This window comes from Hesperophylax consimilis, chromosome 12, assembly GCF_061612785.1.
Source record: "Hesperophylax consimilis isolate HC1 chromosome 12, BYU_Hcon_1.0, whole genome shotgun sequence".
Lineage (NCBI taxonomy): Eukaryota > Metazoa > Arthropoda > Insecta > Trichoptera > Limnephilidae > Hesperophylax > Hesperophylax consimilis.
Window position 1 is genome coordinate 1,182,607 of NC_142847.1, and position 17,352 is coordinate 1,199,958.

Consider the following 17,352-nt stretch of genomic DNA (forward strand, 5'->3'; position numbering starts at 1 on the left):
TTTTATTGTAATAAATTATGAATAATTCAGAAGATAATTTGAGCGCTTGGATTTTTCACATTTTGTTGGATTGTGTTAACAGAGGTTAATTATTATAATAAGCATCGGTAGTTTTCAACAGACAAAATAATAGTAACATTTTTTTGATTATGACATTGATATCCGACCTGATTTCTTACGGTTACTAAGAATTAAATGCAAATCGTATTATATTTCAAAATGTAGGAAAATTGTTGAAATAATTGTAATCTCGTGAAAATTATTAATAATTTTGGTAACCAGACAACTCAACACAACGACGAATCAAGACACATTTATAAAATGGTATAAAGTCATGAAAAGTGATGAAATAAAAACTAGGTTAAATACAAAGAGAAAAATGAGTACGCATATTTTACAAAGATAATGTTAAAAATGTATCTGCATGACCATTTCCTAATACAATTTTAATCATTCAGAATACATCTGAACGCGTGTTCAACGCTGGTGGCCTTGTCCAAATCAAAAAAATATTAATATTTTGATAAATACGTGTTCTGACTTCCTCATCAAATATTTGTGCTATACTTATAGTCTGTTATGAAATTTGTCAAACCATTCGTTATAGGCCTCCATTCCCATTTTTAACAGGAAAACAATAATAAAAACTAATCATTCGAAAGATTTTTAATAAATTAGCAATATTTCACACCAGTAAGTTGTCATTGAGTTGAATTATCATGGAACCGAAACAGCTGTAACAATAATTAAAACCAAAATACTTGCTAAATTTGATTTATATTAAATTTATAAAATTAAATGAAGTTCTACGAACTAAACACAAAAACAATCAATAAATAATATGCCTACCTAGATATTTCTTTTTTTACAGATGTAATTATATATTAGGTTCACTTTGTGGAAATTTGTGATTTTCTATTACACATGTTTTCTGCAGGTAAATAAATAGATTTTCAAAATATTAACTAGCCATCTGAACAGAAAATAAGAATAAAAGCATTAAAATAACGTTTTGAGTAGATATTTCTCTTTAAGAAAACGCTACTTAATTAGAATATTAATTAATTAAGTCTAATAATGTATAGCTGATATTATAATTAAAAATAGTAATTACATATGTGACTCTGTCTGTAACTAAGGTTCAGTGAACTCTAGAATTTGGATTTGCTTTGAAATAAAGTGCAATTTCAAAATTGCTTTGAAGATTGTTGGAACAATTCAGACAAGCGATTAAGTAAGGACATACTAAAAGCAAAGCCGCTAAAATCAACATAATTGCAGGTTAAAAATACTTATACCTAGGAAACGGTTAATGTCAGACATCATGACGATAAATTCAACTTTTTTCGGCTTCTTTCAAGTTCTAGCCACGTTTAAACTTGTATATTTTGTTTTATAACCTTGTGTGGTTAAAAGTAGTTCAACACATAGTATTCTATTTTATAAATTACTTTTTTGTTCACTGGCCCGAGTCACGTTCAAACCATTTTTTTAATCCAGTAAAAGATTGAATTACAAAAAAGCATTATTTCGTCACACAGATGAAATAGCAGAGTAAAGACCGTTACCGAGACGACGCGCGTGATTTCACTGACCTAGGTCCAGTGGACATACTTAGCAGGCATACATATTTATACATTTCATTCGAACACACATATTCTTTGAATGGCTGTGATTTTCATAATAATTCTTCTGCAACACATACACAACCAACTGTTAGACACACTAACTAACCAATAAGATGAATGATCTGAGCAACAAGTTTGGGGGTACTATTGATATATTTACTGAAACCATTTATAAAATTAAGCATCATCTATACCAGCACTTTATCGAATCCTACAAATTATAGTAGCATTGGTAATGCAGTTTTAGTGATTTTTCTTATATTTAGTATTGTTTTAGTTTCTATATAATTTTATATTACTGTTACATGTTTTACTATTTATTTTTATTTTTTAAAATATTTTATATTATATTATAGAAACAAACAGTACATGATTTACAGAGATGAAACAATATACAGGAATGAGATACTTCATGTTGTGTACCTATGATATGTTTCCTTGTAATGTCTGCTAAGTGGTATGTTTATTCCTTAATTACCAGGTGACTTGTGTAGTTTATAGGTGTGTGTGTAACGTGTGTAATGTATGTGTGAGTGTTTGTGTGTGTGTGTGTGTGTGTGTGTGTCTGAATGTATGCGCATTGAATAATTTAAATTATTGACATGATGCCACGTTTGAATTTGGGCAGTGAATCCGAAAAAATGTCTATGTTAGAGTTAAGACAAATATTATTTAGAGTATGAAGCGCTCGGTAAATTGTCGAATTAGATGCTGCAATATTGTAATATATTCAGTTTATCAGTTTTTATTGTTATTTTACGCTTTAAAAAACATTATGTATAGTTGTAATGTCTGCTAAGTGGTATGTTTATTCCTTAATTACCAGGTGACTTGTGTAGTTTATAGGTGTGTGTGTAACGTGTGTAATGTATGTGTGAGTGTTTGTGTGTGTGTGTGTGTGTGTGTCTGAATGTATGCGCATTGAATAATTTAAATTATTGACATGATGCCACGTTTGAATTTGGGCAGTGAATCCGAAAAATGTCTATGTTAGAGTTAAGACAAATATTATTTAGAGTATGAAGCGCTCGGTAAATTGTCGAATTAGATGCTGCAATATTGTAATATATTCAGTTTATCAGTTTTTATTGTTATTTTACGCTTTAAAAAACATTGTGTATAGTTGTCGATGGCTCACTGGGTATATTCTGTTCTTAAAATCCGTAAAACTTAACAGTGTTACATTTCTGTTCGATTATAATAAATATAACCTGTCTTGTATTTTAATAATGTCATCGTTAAGTCGTACGTTTATCAGGCTGATATACATTCTAACCAAACCGCATTAATAAGTTTCTCAAGTATTTAAATTAAAAATAATTGTTGGTATTTTAGATAACATAAGCAACTGATTGAAAAGTAAGTTGATTAACTGATATGGTGCAGTTGAATGGTTGCAAGGCATCAAATAACACGCTTTATTATTTACGCAATACAATGCGGAAAATACATGTCTTAAAGTGAAATGCTTACCTAAAGATATTTATTACAGTAATTTATGCCGAGGATAAACTAACTAACCATCACGCCGGTTCCTCTCAGGGGTAGGCAGAGAGAACAGACCGCCAAACAGCTCTGTCTTGGCACACACTCTTTGCCTCATTCACATTCATACATCGTATCACAAAAAGTCTTCTGTTATTCTGATTATGTACTTATTTATTTGATTCATTTGATAGCGCCATGTCTTCCTCGGGCGTCCCCGACTCTTTCTAGCATTTGTATTCGCGTCGTATTTTCTCTTTACACTCTTTTATTCGTTCATTCGCTCTTCATGAATAAAGTCCCTTTCTTAATCTTACTCTATTACGTTTACATCAGCGTTGCGTTCTTTGCGAATCTCCGCATTTTTCACATGATCATAAATAGTTTCAAACACATACGTCTCAGGGATCTTATTACCGTAGCATTCAGTCTACCTTCATTATTTGGCTAACGCCAACCACGTTCAGTCTTCCATTTATGGAGTTACCTGCGTTTATTCACCTTTCAATATCTCTATCGGCCTTTCCATCTCTCGTTAACATACTTCTCAAATACGCAAACTCATTCACCTGCTCCAAGTATTCATTCTTCATTGACGACTTCTTGCACACTGTTTTCGTTCTCTCGCTTTCTAACACTTTTTGAAAACACATAATGGTTAAACTAACTAACTACCTGGCACACACTCCTTGCCTCATTCACATTCATACATCGTCTCATACATACTCTTCTATTATTCTGACTCTTGACTTGGCCCGACTCAAGTATCTGATTCATTTGATCGTGCCATGTCTTCCTCGAGCGTCCCCGACTTCTGCTCATATATTCTCCTTGCACTCCTTTCTTCGCTCATTCGCTCTACATGCCCAAACCATCTAAGCGTCCCTCTCTTAATCTCGCTTTAGAACTCATTACGCTTACATCAGCCTTGCATTCTTTGCGGATCTCCACATTTCTCGCATGATCATACATGGTTTTACCACATATACGTCTCAGGGTTCTCATTTCTACAATAATGGTTTATTTAGTTAAAAAAATGGCAACTGCCTAAAAACATTATATTATTGGGATTCGTATTGGATTTATTTGTCTTGTTATCTAGTTTTTTTTATAATTCTTGTAGATCTTGTAATTATAGAAATTTAGGCAGATTAAATGATCAGCAGCACATCTCTGCCTTGGCACACACTGCTCGTTTCGTTATCATTCACATGTTATCAACACATTGTTTTGAAATACTGGTACCCTTGATTGAGCACTTTATTGCATTCACATGCACGTATTTCTCTGACCATTCGTTCTACAATCTACATACCAATATCTCTGTTTTTCGTGTTCCATTTATATATCATTTAGTGACAGAGTCTGTGGTTGAGTTTACGATCTTTACGATATGTTGAGGTTGCGATCATTGGCTACGAAACTTATATTGTCAAGTGTAAAAATTATTATTATGTTGACAGTTGATGATTTCTACTCCTACTGCAAAATTTCTACTGATTCATCTTTCTTTCAAAATTCAAGTATCTACCTATGTAAGAGTAGTAACATAATCGTCACGTCATTACAACGCACACTCGGATTCTAATTACAAACCGTTACTGTAAATAAACATTCAGATAACAATAATTATTGCAATGAAATCTACCGCTTAGGGAAAATTCAGGAAAGTAAATTAACTTCGGATAGTAGGTAAATCAAATCGCTTTCTGAGCAGGAAAAAGTTGAAAGTCAACTGATTTATTACACAGCGAACGAGTATCGAAGTGGAGTTCCAACTTAGAAGTTTAATCGACTTCATAATGATACGAAGTCTGAGGAAGTTTTTGGAAGGTATTTTTCGATTAAATCGATGTACATTTTGAATAGAAAAAAATATACGTTGGATAAATTGAAGCTTTTGCTATCGTTTCGCATGAGCAGAATTAAAATAATATTCTTAATTACTGTATAAAAAATATAAGCGTAAACTATTAAAAAAAATATTTTTTCATTATAAATGTATGAACGCATAAAAGAAAAAAAAACGTTAAATAAATGCTGGGTGGGTGTGCTGGTTTATCATGACTAACTTTTTTTATTTCTGACACAATTATTCATAATAAATAAAAAAAAAACACTTTTGCCCAAAACTAGACTGTTTTTAGACTCTTTTTAGATTTTTATGCCTCTTGCCTATATTCGTGGTGAATTAAGGCATACTGTGAAAATACATATATAATTTGCCTTGTGTATTGTTCTCAAAACACAAAATTATTATAACCTAGGGTAGAGTAAGACAAATTACCTTGTTGGCCGGATGGCCAATTCATCTATTTACCTTATGCAAACCTAATATAAATATATTATTATAATCTAGGCCCTAGGGCAAAGACAAACCACCTTCTTAGCGGGATGGCCATTTCATCTATTTGCGTAATGCCAACCTAACATAAATATATTTTTATAATCTAGAGCAGAGACGAACCACTTTCTTAGCCGGATGGCCAATTCATCTATTTATCTTATGCAAACCTAACATAAATATATTATTATAATCTGGGGCAGAAACGAACCACCTTCTTAGCCGGATGGCCAATTCATCTATTTACCTTATGCAAACCTAAAATAAATATATTATTATAATCTGGGGCAGAAACGAACCACCTTCTTAGCCGGATGGCCAATTCATCTATTTACCTTATGCCAACCTAATATAATTTTTTTTTTTTTCATTTTTATTTTAGTTTCTTTTTAATTTATTTTTATTCCTTACTATTATTTAATTGCATACTATTTTGTAAATTATATCTAAATCTATATAATCAACTTCATATAATTATGTATACATATATGATATTTAAGATTATATATGTAGCATCAAGAAGAATCCAGATTAACTCATTTAATACTAAGCAGCTCGATCTACTTAAGAAAGTACTTGCGAGTTACCACTGACAGCCGAAATGGTAAACAAAGCAACCTACCTGCTTCAAGTATCTACTCGCCTACCGGCGACAATACCATCGCAAGTCGGTCTGGCACACTACGACAACTCGCCAGAAGGTTCGAGTCTACCGCCTATGCATAATTGTCGCGCCGCCGAAGATTCCTGAAACACCCAGACTGTGCGAGTGTCTCCGATTTAGTTGCAATGAATCTACCTACTGTTGCCACCGGCCGTACAGTATAAATAAGCCCGACGCAGCGAGCAGTCAGTCAGTCATCAATCTGCCGTCGGTGGACAAATCTCACGATTGACGATCGGCGCGTCCCGTGCCCCCCCGCGAAGGACAATACACCCGGCTTCGCCCGTACAATCATGGACTCCATCGGGACATCACCTTAGCGCCTTGGCCACGTCCCTGGCCAGCGCTACTCGGATTACAGCGCCCTGGTTCCAGCGTCTCTGACCAGCGCTTCATCCACGCATCACGACCACCACGAGGACACGCAGCATCCTCACTGGCCTACGAAGCTCCCGCTCAACCGCCTACAAAGTCCTCCGCACCTTCGGCCTGCCAGTCAGCACTGGAGTACTGATTCCCAAAATCGCCAGTGCCTGACAGTCATCGAGTCTCGGTCACCAGCGCCCGGCGTCGACTCACTGACCCGCGCTTGACCAGCACATCACCGCAGCGTCCGGAGAATACCACATCTGTCCTACGTCATCTCATCACGGCAAACTGACTCAATAAACACTGTGACCTTCATGACACGACTTTTATTTCGTGATGAGATGATCCTCACCTGATCGCCAAATATATATTAAACTATATATATTGAGTGTATATAAGATTTACAAGATGTTTATTTGTTTGTCCTGTACGCATTCCTATACCGTTCATCAGATTTCGTTGAAAATTTGTTCTTATTAGTGCCAGAAGTGATTAGAGAGTATTTTGAATGGTACAAGAAGTCAGGGACACTCGAGAAAGACTTACGCAATATCACAGCACTGGAATGAGAGTGGCAGAAAAATGTATGACTTGAAAGTGAATGGTTGAAGATATCGAGGACCTCCGAGGAAAACATGGCTTGATCAAGTAAAACAAATACTTATCACAATAAAATAATATTATTACCACCTTAAAAATGCAAACAAGGCTGCGTCATGTCACCGTGGTTATTCAATCTATACATGGATGACTGTACGCAAGAATTGAAAGAGGTGGGATTGGGCGCGAATTTGAATAATTTGAAAGGATGTTGCCTGTTGTATGCTGATGATGCGGTGCTGATTGCTAATAGTATGGATGATCTGCAGTCTCTCGTGTCTAGGATGAACGAAGTATGCATGAATAATGAGTTAATGATGAATGTAAGTAAGTCTAAAGTAATGGTGTTTGAAAGAGAGTGTGCAATGTAATTGTAAATGAGGAAAACTTGGAGCAGGTGGATGAGTTAGTGTATTTAGGATGTATGTTTACGAGAGATGGGAAGGCTGACAGAGATATTGAAAGAAGGGTAAATGCAGGTAATTCCGTTAATGAAGGACTGAACGCCGTTGGCGCTAACAAAAAATTGTCCAAAGAAGCGAAGTTAGCAGTCCACAACGGAGTGCTGGTACCTACCTTGATGTATTTAAATGAGGCATGGAACTGGCAAAGAAAGGATGCAAGTAGATTAAATGCTGTTGAAATGTGATCCCTGAGGCGTATGTGTGGTAAAACCATGTATGATCGTGTGAGGAATGTGGAAATCCACAAAGAGTGCAAGGCTGATGTAAGCGTAAAGAGTAAGATCAAGAAAGGGACGCTTAGATGGTTTGGGCATGTAGAGCGAATGAGCGAAGAAAGGAGTGTAAGTAGAATATACGATGCAAATGTGAATGGTAGCAGAAGTTGGGGACGCACGAGGAAGACATGGCACAGATACTCGAGTCGGGCCATGTCAAGTGTCAGAACAATAGAAGAGTATGTATGAGACGATGTATGAACGTGAATGAGGCAAGGAGTGTGTGCCAAGACCGAGTTGTTTGGCGGTCTGTCCTCTCTGCCTACCCCTGCGGGGAAACGGCGTGATGGTTAGTTAGTTAGTTAAGATTCACCAAGTTGTCAGGTACTGTAGAATTAACAACAAAACTAAATAATTTGTAAGTCTCCGTGCAATGCCGGGTACGCGTCTGTTAGTAACTTATAATTATTACTGTACGGATTTTGTAGTTTTCGTAGATGCTTAAATAAGGCGTTCACATTTAAATTTAATTGAATGGATGATATTAGTTTCATTATTGTTTCTTTGCCATCGTTTTTGGAATAACTTAATAGCCCCTGACATATTTGTAAAAAAGTTTAAAACATTACGAGTTGATTACAATGGGGCTACATTGAACTAAGGTGCTCTTTGAAGGGTTAACTTTGTCAATAAAATATTCCGTAATATAGTTATAGAAGATTTTTATTCACAGAATACAAATTACTGGTGCACATGTAAAACTATAGTGTGTCAATATATATAAAAAATATCCTCCTCAGACCTTAAAAATATCTTAATTAAATCTTAAAACAAACAATATCATATAATTTATTGTACTATAGTTCAAGCGATAAGATCAATTCTTTCCTTACGCTAGCCACACACAATGATATAACCTCATAATATATGTGGGTTTGGCGTCTATCAGCATCCCATCAGAATGTATGGCGAGCGATATGGTGGCATAGGCCAAGCCCACATATATTATGAGGATACATCTCCCATGTGTGACAAACTTTATCTTTGAAATCGAATGAATTTAAAATAAATATCTTTCTACACAAGACAATTTTTTCCTAGATTGTCTTGCCATAATTATAGTTTGGAAGCCATGAATATGTGGAAACATGGAATGATACCAACTGTATCTAATATCATTTAGAAAAAACTTACGACTGCAGTAAAAAGCATCGAATTGTAGACACATAAAACGAACATTAAGGCCCAGTTGCTTAGCAAAAATTCTTGTGTGACAAAGTCATCAAACTTCAATTCAGCTCAATTTTGTTTTTTTGACAGTCTTTTTCTGTTTTGATGTCTTATTCTTGGGTCGTTTCAGACTTTGAACAAATTCTGATCAGCAGAAGAAGACAACTATCACGTAAGTTTATTGTAATTTGATTATTACAAGCTGAACCGCACCTAGAATCAGTGTTTAAAGGGGACATTTCAAATGTCAAAAAATGCTCCGAATTCGACAACAATGATACATTTGAATTTTTGCTAAACACCTGGGTCTGAATTCGAAACTAACTACGGAAATGGGACTTGAGCTAAATTATCCCCGAGTCGATTACCTAAACCAGCGTCTTGCTGCCTGCTGCATTTGGTTCCTTCCACCAGATTTCTGACGTTAGCGGCCATGACTCTGAAGTTGACCTCGGCGGGAGTCATTGATCCTGTCATAATCTTTTGGAACCTGCAGGTGACGACCCAAAGCTCCTGGTTGCCCTTGCTGTTGGTGATGACTTTGACCCCGCTGGCGAACTGCAAACTCTCGACGTCCTCTGCCACTAGGGGGATGCTGCTAGGAAATGCAGCAGTGTTGGAGTCCCAGCAACCGATGGCTGTCAGAGATGCAAGACCAAAGAAGAGGATGCCGTTTCGGTCCATGGCTTGGGCGGCTGCTTGAGATTTTTTACGCAATTGCAGTTGCTGGAATTATAAAACATAATAGGTCAGATTGTAAAGGTTGTTAAACTTTTATTTTTTAGCTCCACACAGGAGGCCGTGAAGAAAAAAAAATCCTCAGGGCTTATGTCATCTTTAGGGATGGTGTGTGGAAGGTTATTTTAAAGAAAAAAAAGGAGAAGAAGGAGAGGAAGATCTGTGAATGACAGGTATGAGGGATTGGTTGGAATCTGGGGATCAGTGTGTATAGGAGTAACGGGTATTTGAATTCATCCCTCCAATGGTGTAAGGCGATGGGTCGAGAGAGTTCTGCTGGAGAGGTAAAATAACCACACGGTAGGTGTGCTCACCCCATGAACCCGGGAACCCCTTCCTAGTCACCAAACCTAGCGAACCACTTGGGTGACATAACCTCGTTGGTTTAGGTGTTTATGCAGGGTGACCAATGAGAAAGTAGGTCCTTCAATACTTTACATGTGATATGTAAATTACAATATTTATATTACTTTGGTAACCCTTAGAAAATTGTTTAATTGGTAATTTTCTGAAATGACTGATATTATAGAAAGATTTTCCTGCTTTTGTTGTACAGTACGTAAAATGAGGTAAAATAAATCCTTAAGAGGAAGCTACAAGCCAACAATGTGTATATTCTTGGTAAACCTTATATTATAGGTAATAGGCATTAATCGCTTAACAAACGGAGTCTAGAAACGTTAGAATTCAAGCAAAATAATTTTATAAGAAAGCAAAAAAGTTAATCAAGTGAAACTGTCACAGATAATCATAGCTATAATACTGTATTTTTTAAAAGTTGTTTAGTTTATGCGTTCATACATTTCTATTGAAAAAATATTTTTTTTAGTAGTTTGCATTCATATATTTTTTTGAGTAATTTATTTTTGTATTTGTATTCTACTCAAGCGAAGCGATAAGAAAACCTTCAATTTATGACGTAACGATATCTTAAATGAACGACTAATAAAGTAATCTACCACAAACTCCTTAGGGTTGACGCTGGGGACTCCCTCCCAGGCAGTGGCGTTTCTCAACACCGAGGTCCTCACGGCGTTCTCCGTGATGGAAGCCAGCGAATGGAAGAACAGGATGCGGTCCTGGTCCGCGCTACGGAAGGGAGACAGAGCCATGCCCAGAATGCCGTCCATCAGCTCGAAGGACTCTCCTGGAAATTAAAAAAAGACATTTCATTAATGCTGTTTGTCAAATGAAAAATTTTAAACGGACCGTTTAATGTAGATAACGGTCAATCAATATTTTAAAACATAATAATAACAATAAATTGAAATCCTTGCTGGGATCTCTCGTGCTGAGGATTTCATTTACATCTGATTAAAATTTAGTAGTATGGATAATATAAATAATTTTAAATATATTGAATAGTTTTTTTTCTGAAATAATTACAAATATATATCATGGTGTTTTTTTTTGTTCAATTGAGTGGATTTAGTTTCAGTTTGTATTTGGTGTCGTATATTATCCATTTTCGATCTCCTTATATTTTGTGTCCAACTTTTTATTAGAGATTTAAATGTTAAAATATTGTTGTGAGTTTCGAATGAGAGTGGGATTTTGGTGTAGAGTTTAATACCACAGCATAGGAAGCTTTTTTCACTTTCAGAATAATTTTCATTGTGGCTTTTTGGGTTTCAATGAGTGATTTTAGGATATTGTCATTTGCACTTCCCCATCCGATAATACCGTATTATAAGAGCGATTTGCAAAGAGCCATGTAGTTCTTTTAGTCTTTTTTACTTAGGACATGTATGATGGTTTTGAAAAAATAACTTAGTTTTTTAATGATATTATTTAAATAAAAAATAGCTGCCAAATTCAACATTTCCACAACTGTTCCAACTGCTCCCTGCTAACCGGAGCCAGTGAGACACTGAAATCTCAAATTCAACAGTTCCACAACTGTTCTAACTTCTCCCTGCTAACCGGAGCCAGTGAGACACTGAAATCTCAAATTCAACAGTTCCACATCTGTTCCAACTTCTCCCTGCTAACCGGAGCCAGTGAGACACTGAAATCTCAAATTCAACAGTTCCACAACTGTTCCAACTTCTCCCTGCTAACCGGAGCCAGTGAGACACTGAAATCTCAAATTCAACAGTTCCACAACTGTTCTAACTTCTCCCTGCTAACCGGAGCCAGTGAGACACTGAAATCTCAAATTCAACAGTTCCACATCTGTTCCAACTTCTCCCTGCTAACCGGAGCCAGTGAGACACTGAAATCTGAAATTCAACAGTTCCACAACTGTTCCAACTTCTCCCTGCTAACCGGAGCCAGTGAGACACTGAAATCTCAAATTCAACAGTTCCACATCTGTTCCAACTTCTCCCTGCTAACCGGAGCCAGTGAGACACTGAAATCTGAAATTCAACAGTTCCACATCTGTTCCAACTTCTCCCTGCTAACCGGAGCCAGTGAGACACTGAAATCTGAAATTCAACAGTTCCACAACTGTTCTAACTTCTCCCTGCTAACCGAAGCCAGTGAGACACTGAAATCTCAAATTCAACAGTTCCACATCTGTTCCAACTTCTCCCTGCTAACCGGAGCCAGTGAGACACTGAAATCTCAAATTCAACAGTTCCACAACTGTTCCAACTTCTCCCTGCTAACCGGGGCCAGTGAGACACTGAAATCTCAAATTCAACAGTTCCACAACTGTTCTAACTTCTCCCTGCTAACCGGAGCCAGTGAGACACTGAAATCTCAAATTCAACAGTTCCACAACTGTTCTAACTTCTCCCTGCTAACCGGAGCCAGTGAGACACTGAAATCTCAAATTCAACAGTTCCACATCTGTTCCAACTTCTCCCTGCTAACCGGAGCCAGTGAGACACTGAAATCTGAAATTCAACAGTTCCACAACTGTTCCAACTTCTCCCTGCTAACCGGAGCCAGTGAGACACTGAAATCTCAAATTCAACAGTTCCACAACTGTTCTAACTTCTCCCTGCTAACCGGAGCCAGTGAGACACTGAAATCTCAAATTCAACAGTTCCACAACTGTTCCAACTTCTCCCTGCTAACCGGAGCCAGTGAGACACTGAAATCTCAAATTCAACAGTTCCACATCTGTTCCAACTTCTCCCTGCTAACCGGAGCCAGTGAGACACTGAAATCTGAAATTCAACAGTTCCACAACTGTTCCAACTTCTCCCTGCTAACCGGAGCCAGTGAGACACTGAAATCTCAAATTCAACAGTTCCACAACTGTTCTAACTTCTCCCTGCTAACCGGAGCCAGTGAGACACTGAAATCTCAAATTCAACAGTTCCACAACTGTTCCAACTTCTCCCTGCTAACCGGAGCCAGTGAGACACTGAAATCTCAAATAGGGTATACGTTCAACTATCCTTGATCTATGTCCAGTGGACATACTTTAAAGTCCTGTTTATTTAGCTATTTCATTTGCACACACATAATCTTTGAATGACTATATTTTTCATGAGCGGTGCTATATTTTTGTTCGATTTGTATGAGTATAACTTTCCGTGTATTTTATAATGTTATTGGTACCTTTCTATCTAATCTAGTGTCATTACCTTCTTACCTATCTTATAATGTCATCGGTACCTTTCTATATAATCTAGTGTCATTAACTTCTTACCTATTTTATAATGTCATTGGTACTTTCCTACCTATTTTAACCAGTTTTTTTAATCACGAAAAATATTACGATGGTGATGACATTTTTTTTGCATTTCATGTCGACGAATAAATTTTCTACAAAGGTTTTAAACTTGCCATTTTTGTTTTTTTTGTTATTTGTTTTTGGGGTGTGATGCCGTGTTGCGCTAACTCCTTCTTTAGCCAACGTTTTGGACAGCATTGCAGTGTCCATAATCAGGGCAGATGTGTGGCAGGCCATTTTTGATTTGCCGCCAAAAAGACATTATCGTTTTTGTTTGAGAATATGGCGTTGTTGACGTCACAATGAGCCAACGTCATCGGTGACAGCCGTCTTACAAGTTGACGTTGATAATATTAATTAATGGCGTTGTAGCCAATTGGAACCGTTTAGGAGTTTAGATCGTTTTTTAATCAATAATTGAATGAAAATATTAAAAATTTTAACGGTATTCATAGTTCGCGAAAGTACCCCATTAGAACATGGTGTAAGGCTGGAGGGTACGGAGAGGGGAAGGAGATCGGGGAATTGAAGGAGGGGAAGCACTTTTATATATTCACCATGGCGATACTGAGAGTTTCTGCACCAAAATTTGCAGTGAAAATGTTGTCAAAATTTCACGGAGCTAAAACACAACTTAACGTCTAAAAACGTTAAGTTGTAAATTTTATTTAAGATAGAGTGAAAATCAAGATTTTTCCAGAAATTTCGCGGTAAATCTATCAATTTTATTTGATTTTGTCAATTATTATTACCGTTTACTTAATATTTATCAACGCATCACTCGTTTTGCATTGGCTACGCGAAAGTGCGTATTATCATGGCAAAAATTCAGATTCAGATATTCAATGTTAATTATTCTTTTGATGCAAGTGTGCCATCTACTGCAATTTATCAAAAGTTTTCACACTAAACGTTAGAGGTTTCCATTTTACTCGCAAGAGACATCTATCGGGAAAATTCGGAACCGTCAAATAAATTACTTACAACAACAATCATTATAGTTTGTCATATGGCCGCATGAAGTGTATTTCTCGTAACGAATAAAAAATTGTAAACAAGAATACCCTTTTTGAATCCCTTACCAACGATGTCGAAAGTGCCTGTCTCTGGGTTCGGGAACATGTACTTATTCTCCACCTTCCAAGAAGAGTCGGTGGACATGTCATATACGACTATCTGGAATCCTGTCACGTCAGCGATGTAAACGAACGTGTTTTTGCATCCGTCTTCTGGGTCTCTCACGTCTACCACCTGGAAACATAACACTAAAATAAATAAAGAAAAATCGAAGAAAAAATGTATGGTCAGCATTAATTTATTAATTTTGAATATTTTATATTTTTTACGTAAAATTGTAAATTTTCTGTTGGATAGCCTTGATTGATGTTGATTCACTTTCATGTTTCTACTTCAAGGTACCCTAGTATGTATTATTGTAACAATTAAACTACGGTTTCAGGCTACAATTCTGTTATTAATATACGATTGGGAACTCATATGCTCATGTTTTTAATTTGCCTCTATTAGAATGAAGTATAAATCTGTACTGATTAAACATTTAATTACCTAGTACATATTATTTAACTGCATAAGAGGTTTTTTGTATTTGTTTCTTCTTAATTTCTTTTAATAACTTTAAACTAATGTTCATTATTTTTTCTTTTTAACTTATATAATATAACGTTTCGTGTATTTTTATAATGTCATTGGTACCTTCCTACCTATTTTATAATGTAATTGGTACCTCCCTACCTATTTTATAATGTCATTGGTACCTTCCTACCTATTTTATAATGTCATTGGTACCTTCCTACCTATTTTATAATGTAATTTGTACCTTCCTACCTATTTTATAATGTCATTGGTACCTTCCTACCTATTTTATAATGTCATTGGTACCTTCCTACCTATTTTATAATGTCATTGGTACCTTCCTACCCATTTTAACCTGTTTTTTACTCTCGAATTTTTATTTCCACAACTATGACTGTTGATAATTTTCAAGTATGTAAATGGCACTTGTGCCGTTAATTCAAAATAAATAAATGACACAGTCTCCACGGTCAGGGGTGTGGCTCTCAACTTGCAATCTGAAGGTCGCGGTTTCAAATCCCGGCTTGCGCAAGTAAATTTGAATGATTAATTTTGTTATTTCGCAATTTACTCATTAAAAATAATGTAAACTTAGTATATTTGCGGCATGTTCCCGAGTGGAAGATACTCTCAATAGCACCCCGATGTAAGATCACCATTCAGAATAGAAATGTTAATGTACTTTTGGAAGCCGACAAAAAACAACTACTTTCATAAATATAAAATCACATTACCTGGTAAGACGGAACAATTTACAAAAACCATTATTTTGCAAAAAAAACTAGTTAGTTATGATGAAAAAAGAATCAAATGAGATTTTGCGTCGGCACACTCTTGACCATCATTTCAAATTATGGAGAGAGGGAAGGTATTCCCTTAATTCATTCAATTCAAATTATGGAGAGAGGAATGGTATTTCCTTAATTTATTCAATTCAAATTATGGAGAGAGGAAAGGTATTCCCTTAATTCATTCAATTCAAATTATGGAGAGAGGAACATATTCACTCAATTCATTCAATTCAAATCATGGAGAGAGGGAAGGTATTCCCTTAATTCATTCGATTCAAATTATGGAGAGAGGAAAGGTATTCCCTTAATTCATTCAATTCAAATTATGGAGAGAGGAACATATTCCCTCAATTCATTCAATTCAAATCATGGAGAGAGGGAAGGTATTCCCTTAATTCATTCGATTCAAATTACGGAGAGAGGAAAGGTATTTCCTCAATTCATTCAATTCAAATCATGGAGAGAGGAAAGGTATTCCCTTAATTCATTCAAATCCAATTATGGAGAGAGGGAAGATATTCCCTTAATTCATTCAATTCAAATTATTGAGAGAGGGAAGGTATTCCATTAATTCATTCAATTCAAATTATGACAAGAGTAAAGGATAAAAAAAAATAAACTGTAATTTTTTTTAAAAATATTTACTTATCTATTTTAAAATTTCTTTTAACTTTTTTTGTTTGAGTTAGGATTGAACCTTCCTAACCAGGAACTGGAGTCGACAACTATACTAACGTCGCCAAATGCCGCTAGTGCAGGACCAACATTTATTTCGTATATTAACTACTGTAATGTCATCCGATTTCAGAGAAATGTGATTGCCACCAAAAGCTGATGGCATGCATCGTCATCGACAATGAGTCCATCTGCCGAGTTTCAGGAAGTAGGTTCATTTCCGCTTCCAATATTTCCATTAATTCTTTACCGAAAACAAATGTGAAACTCAAAAAGATGTATTTAAAAATATTAAGGTGTTAGGTACTTACCGTGGTAGCGAAGAGTGACGTCTGCTTGATAATGGTGGGACTCTCTAGGCGGAACTTGTGCCGCAGGATCAAGGAATCATCGTTGAGATTAAAGGCCAGGATCTGTGGGGGGCAGACCTGGTCTTCGTTGATCTTGCCAGTATCTATGACCCACAGGCGGGAGCACTCGTCGATCTGAAAAAAAAAATACCAACGGTTATTCGATTTGAAAAAAAAAAAATTCAGTCAGTAAAACAAGCTAATGAAATGAGTGATTTTTTTTTTTAATACATCAAATTTCTACGTTCTTTTTCGGGTTCTGTGAAAGGCCTATGCGAGTTCTGTTATTAAATCATTAAAGGCTAGTTGCTTGAAAGAACTGAAATAATAACAGAACTAACACAATCAGTCATTTATGGTCAGTTAGCGATATTTGCGAGCACGTCGGTAGACAAAAGCCGGTAGTTTTAGCATGGCCTCCAAGGTATCGGATATGCTTTAAATGTGCACGAGTTTTGGATAATATCGTTATCCAAAATAACTGGCTTTTTAATGAATGGAGGTGAACTAACTAAGCTATTAGAACTGAAATAAAGCATATAATTAATTTTTTTAACACGCAATCAATCGATTCC

The 17,352-nt window shown here is 36.0% G+C and overlaps 1 protein-coding gene across 1 annotated transcript in view; it reads right to left on the reverse strand.

Annotated features, from left to right (window-relative positions):
* Positions 1–8,483: 8,483 nt before the first annotated feature.
* LOC149418987 (royal jelly protein-like protein) overlaps positions 8,484–17,352 on the reverse strand; it is a 35,465-nt gene continuing 26,596 nt past the window's right edge. The window contains exons 4-7 of the mRNA XM_089638025.1: positions 16,739–16,912; positions 14,451–14,619; positions 10,697–10,884; positions 8,484–9,725 (exon numbers count right to left, since the gene is read on the reverse strand). Coding sequence (XP_089494151.1) covers positions 9,324–9,725; positions 10,697–10,884; positions 14,451–14,619; positions 16,739–16,912 — 933 coding nt within the window. The 3' untranslated portion in view covers positions 8,484–9,323. The remainder of the gene's footprint in view (positions 9,726–10,696; positions 10,885–14,450; positions 14,620–16,738; positions 16,913–17,352) is intronic.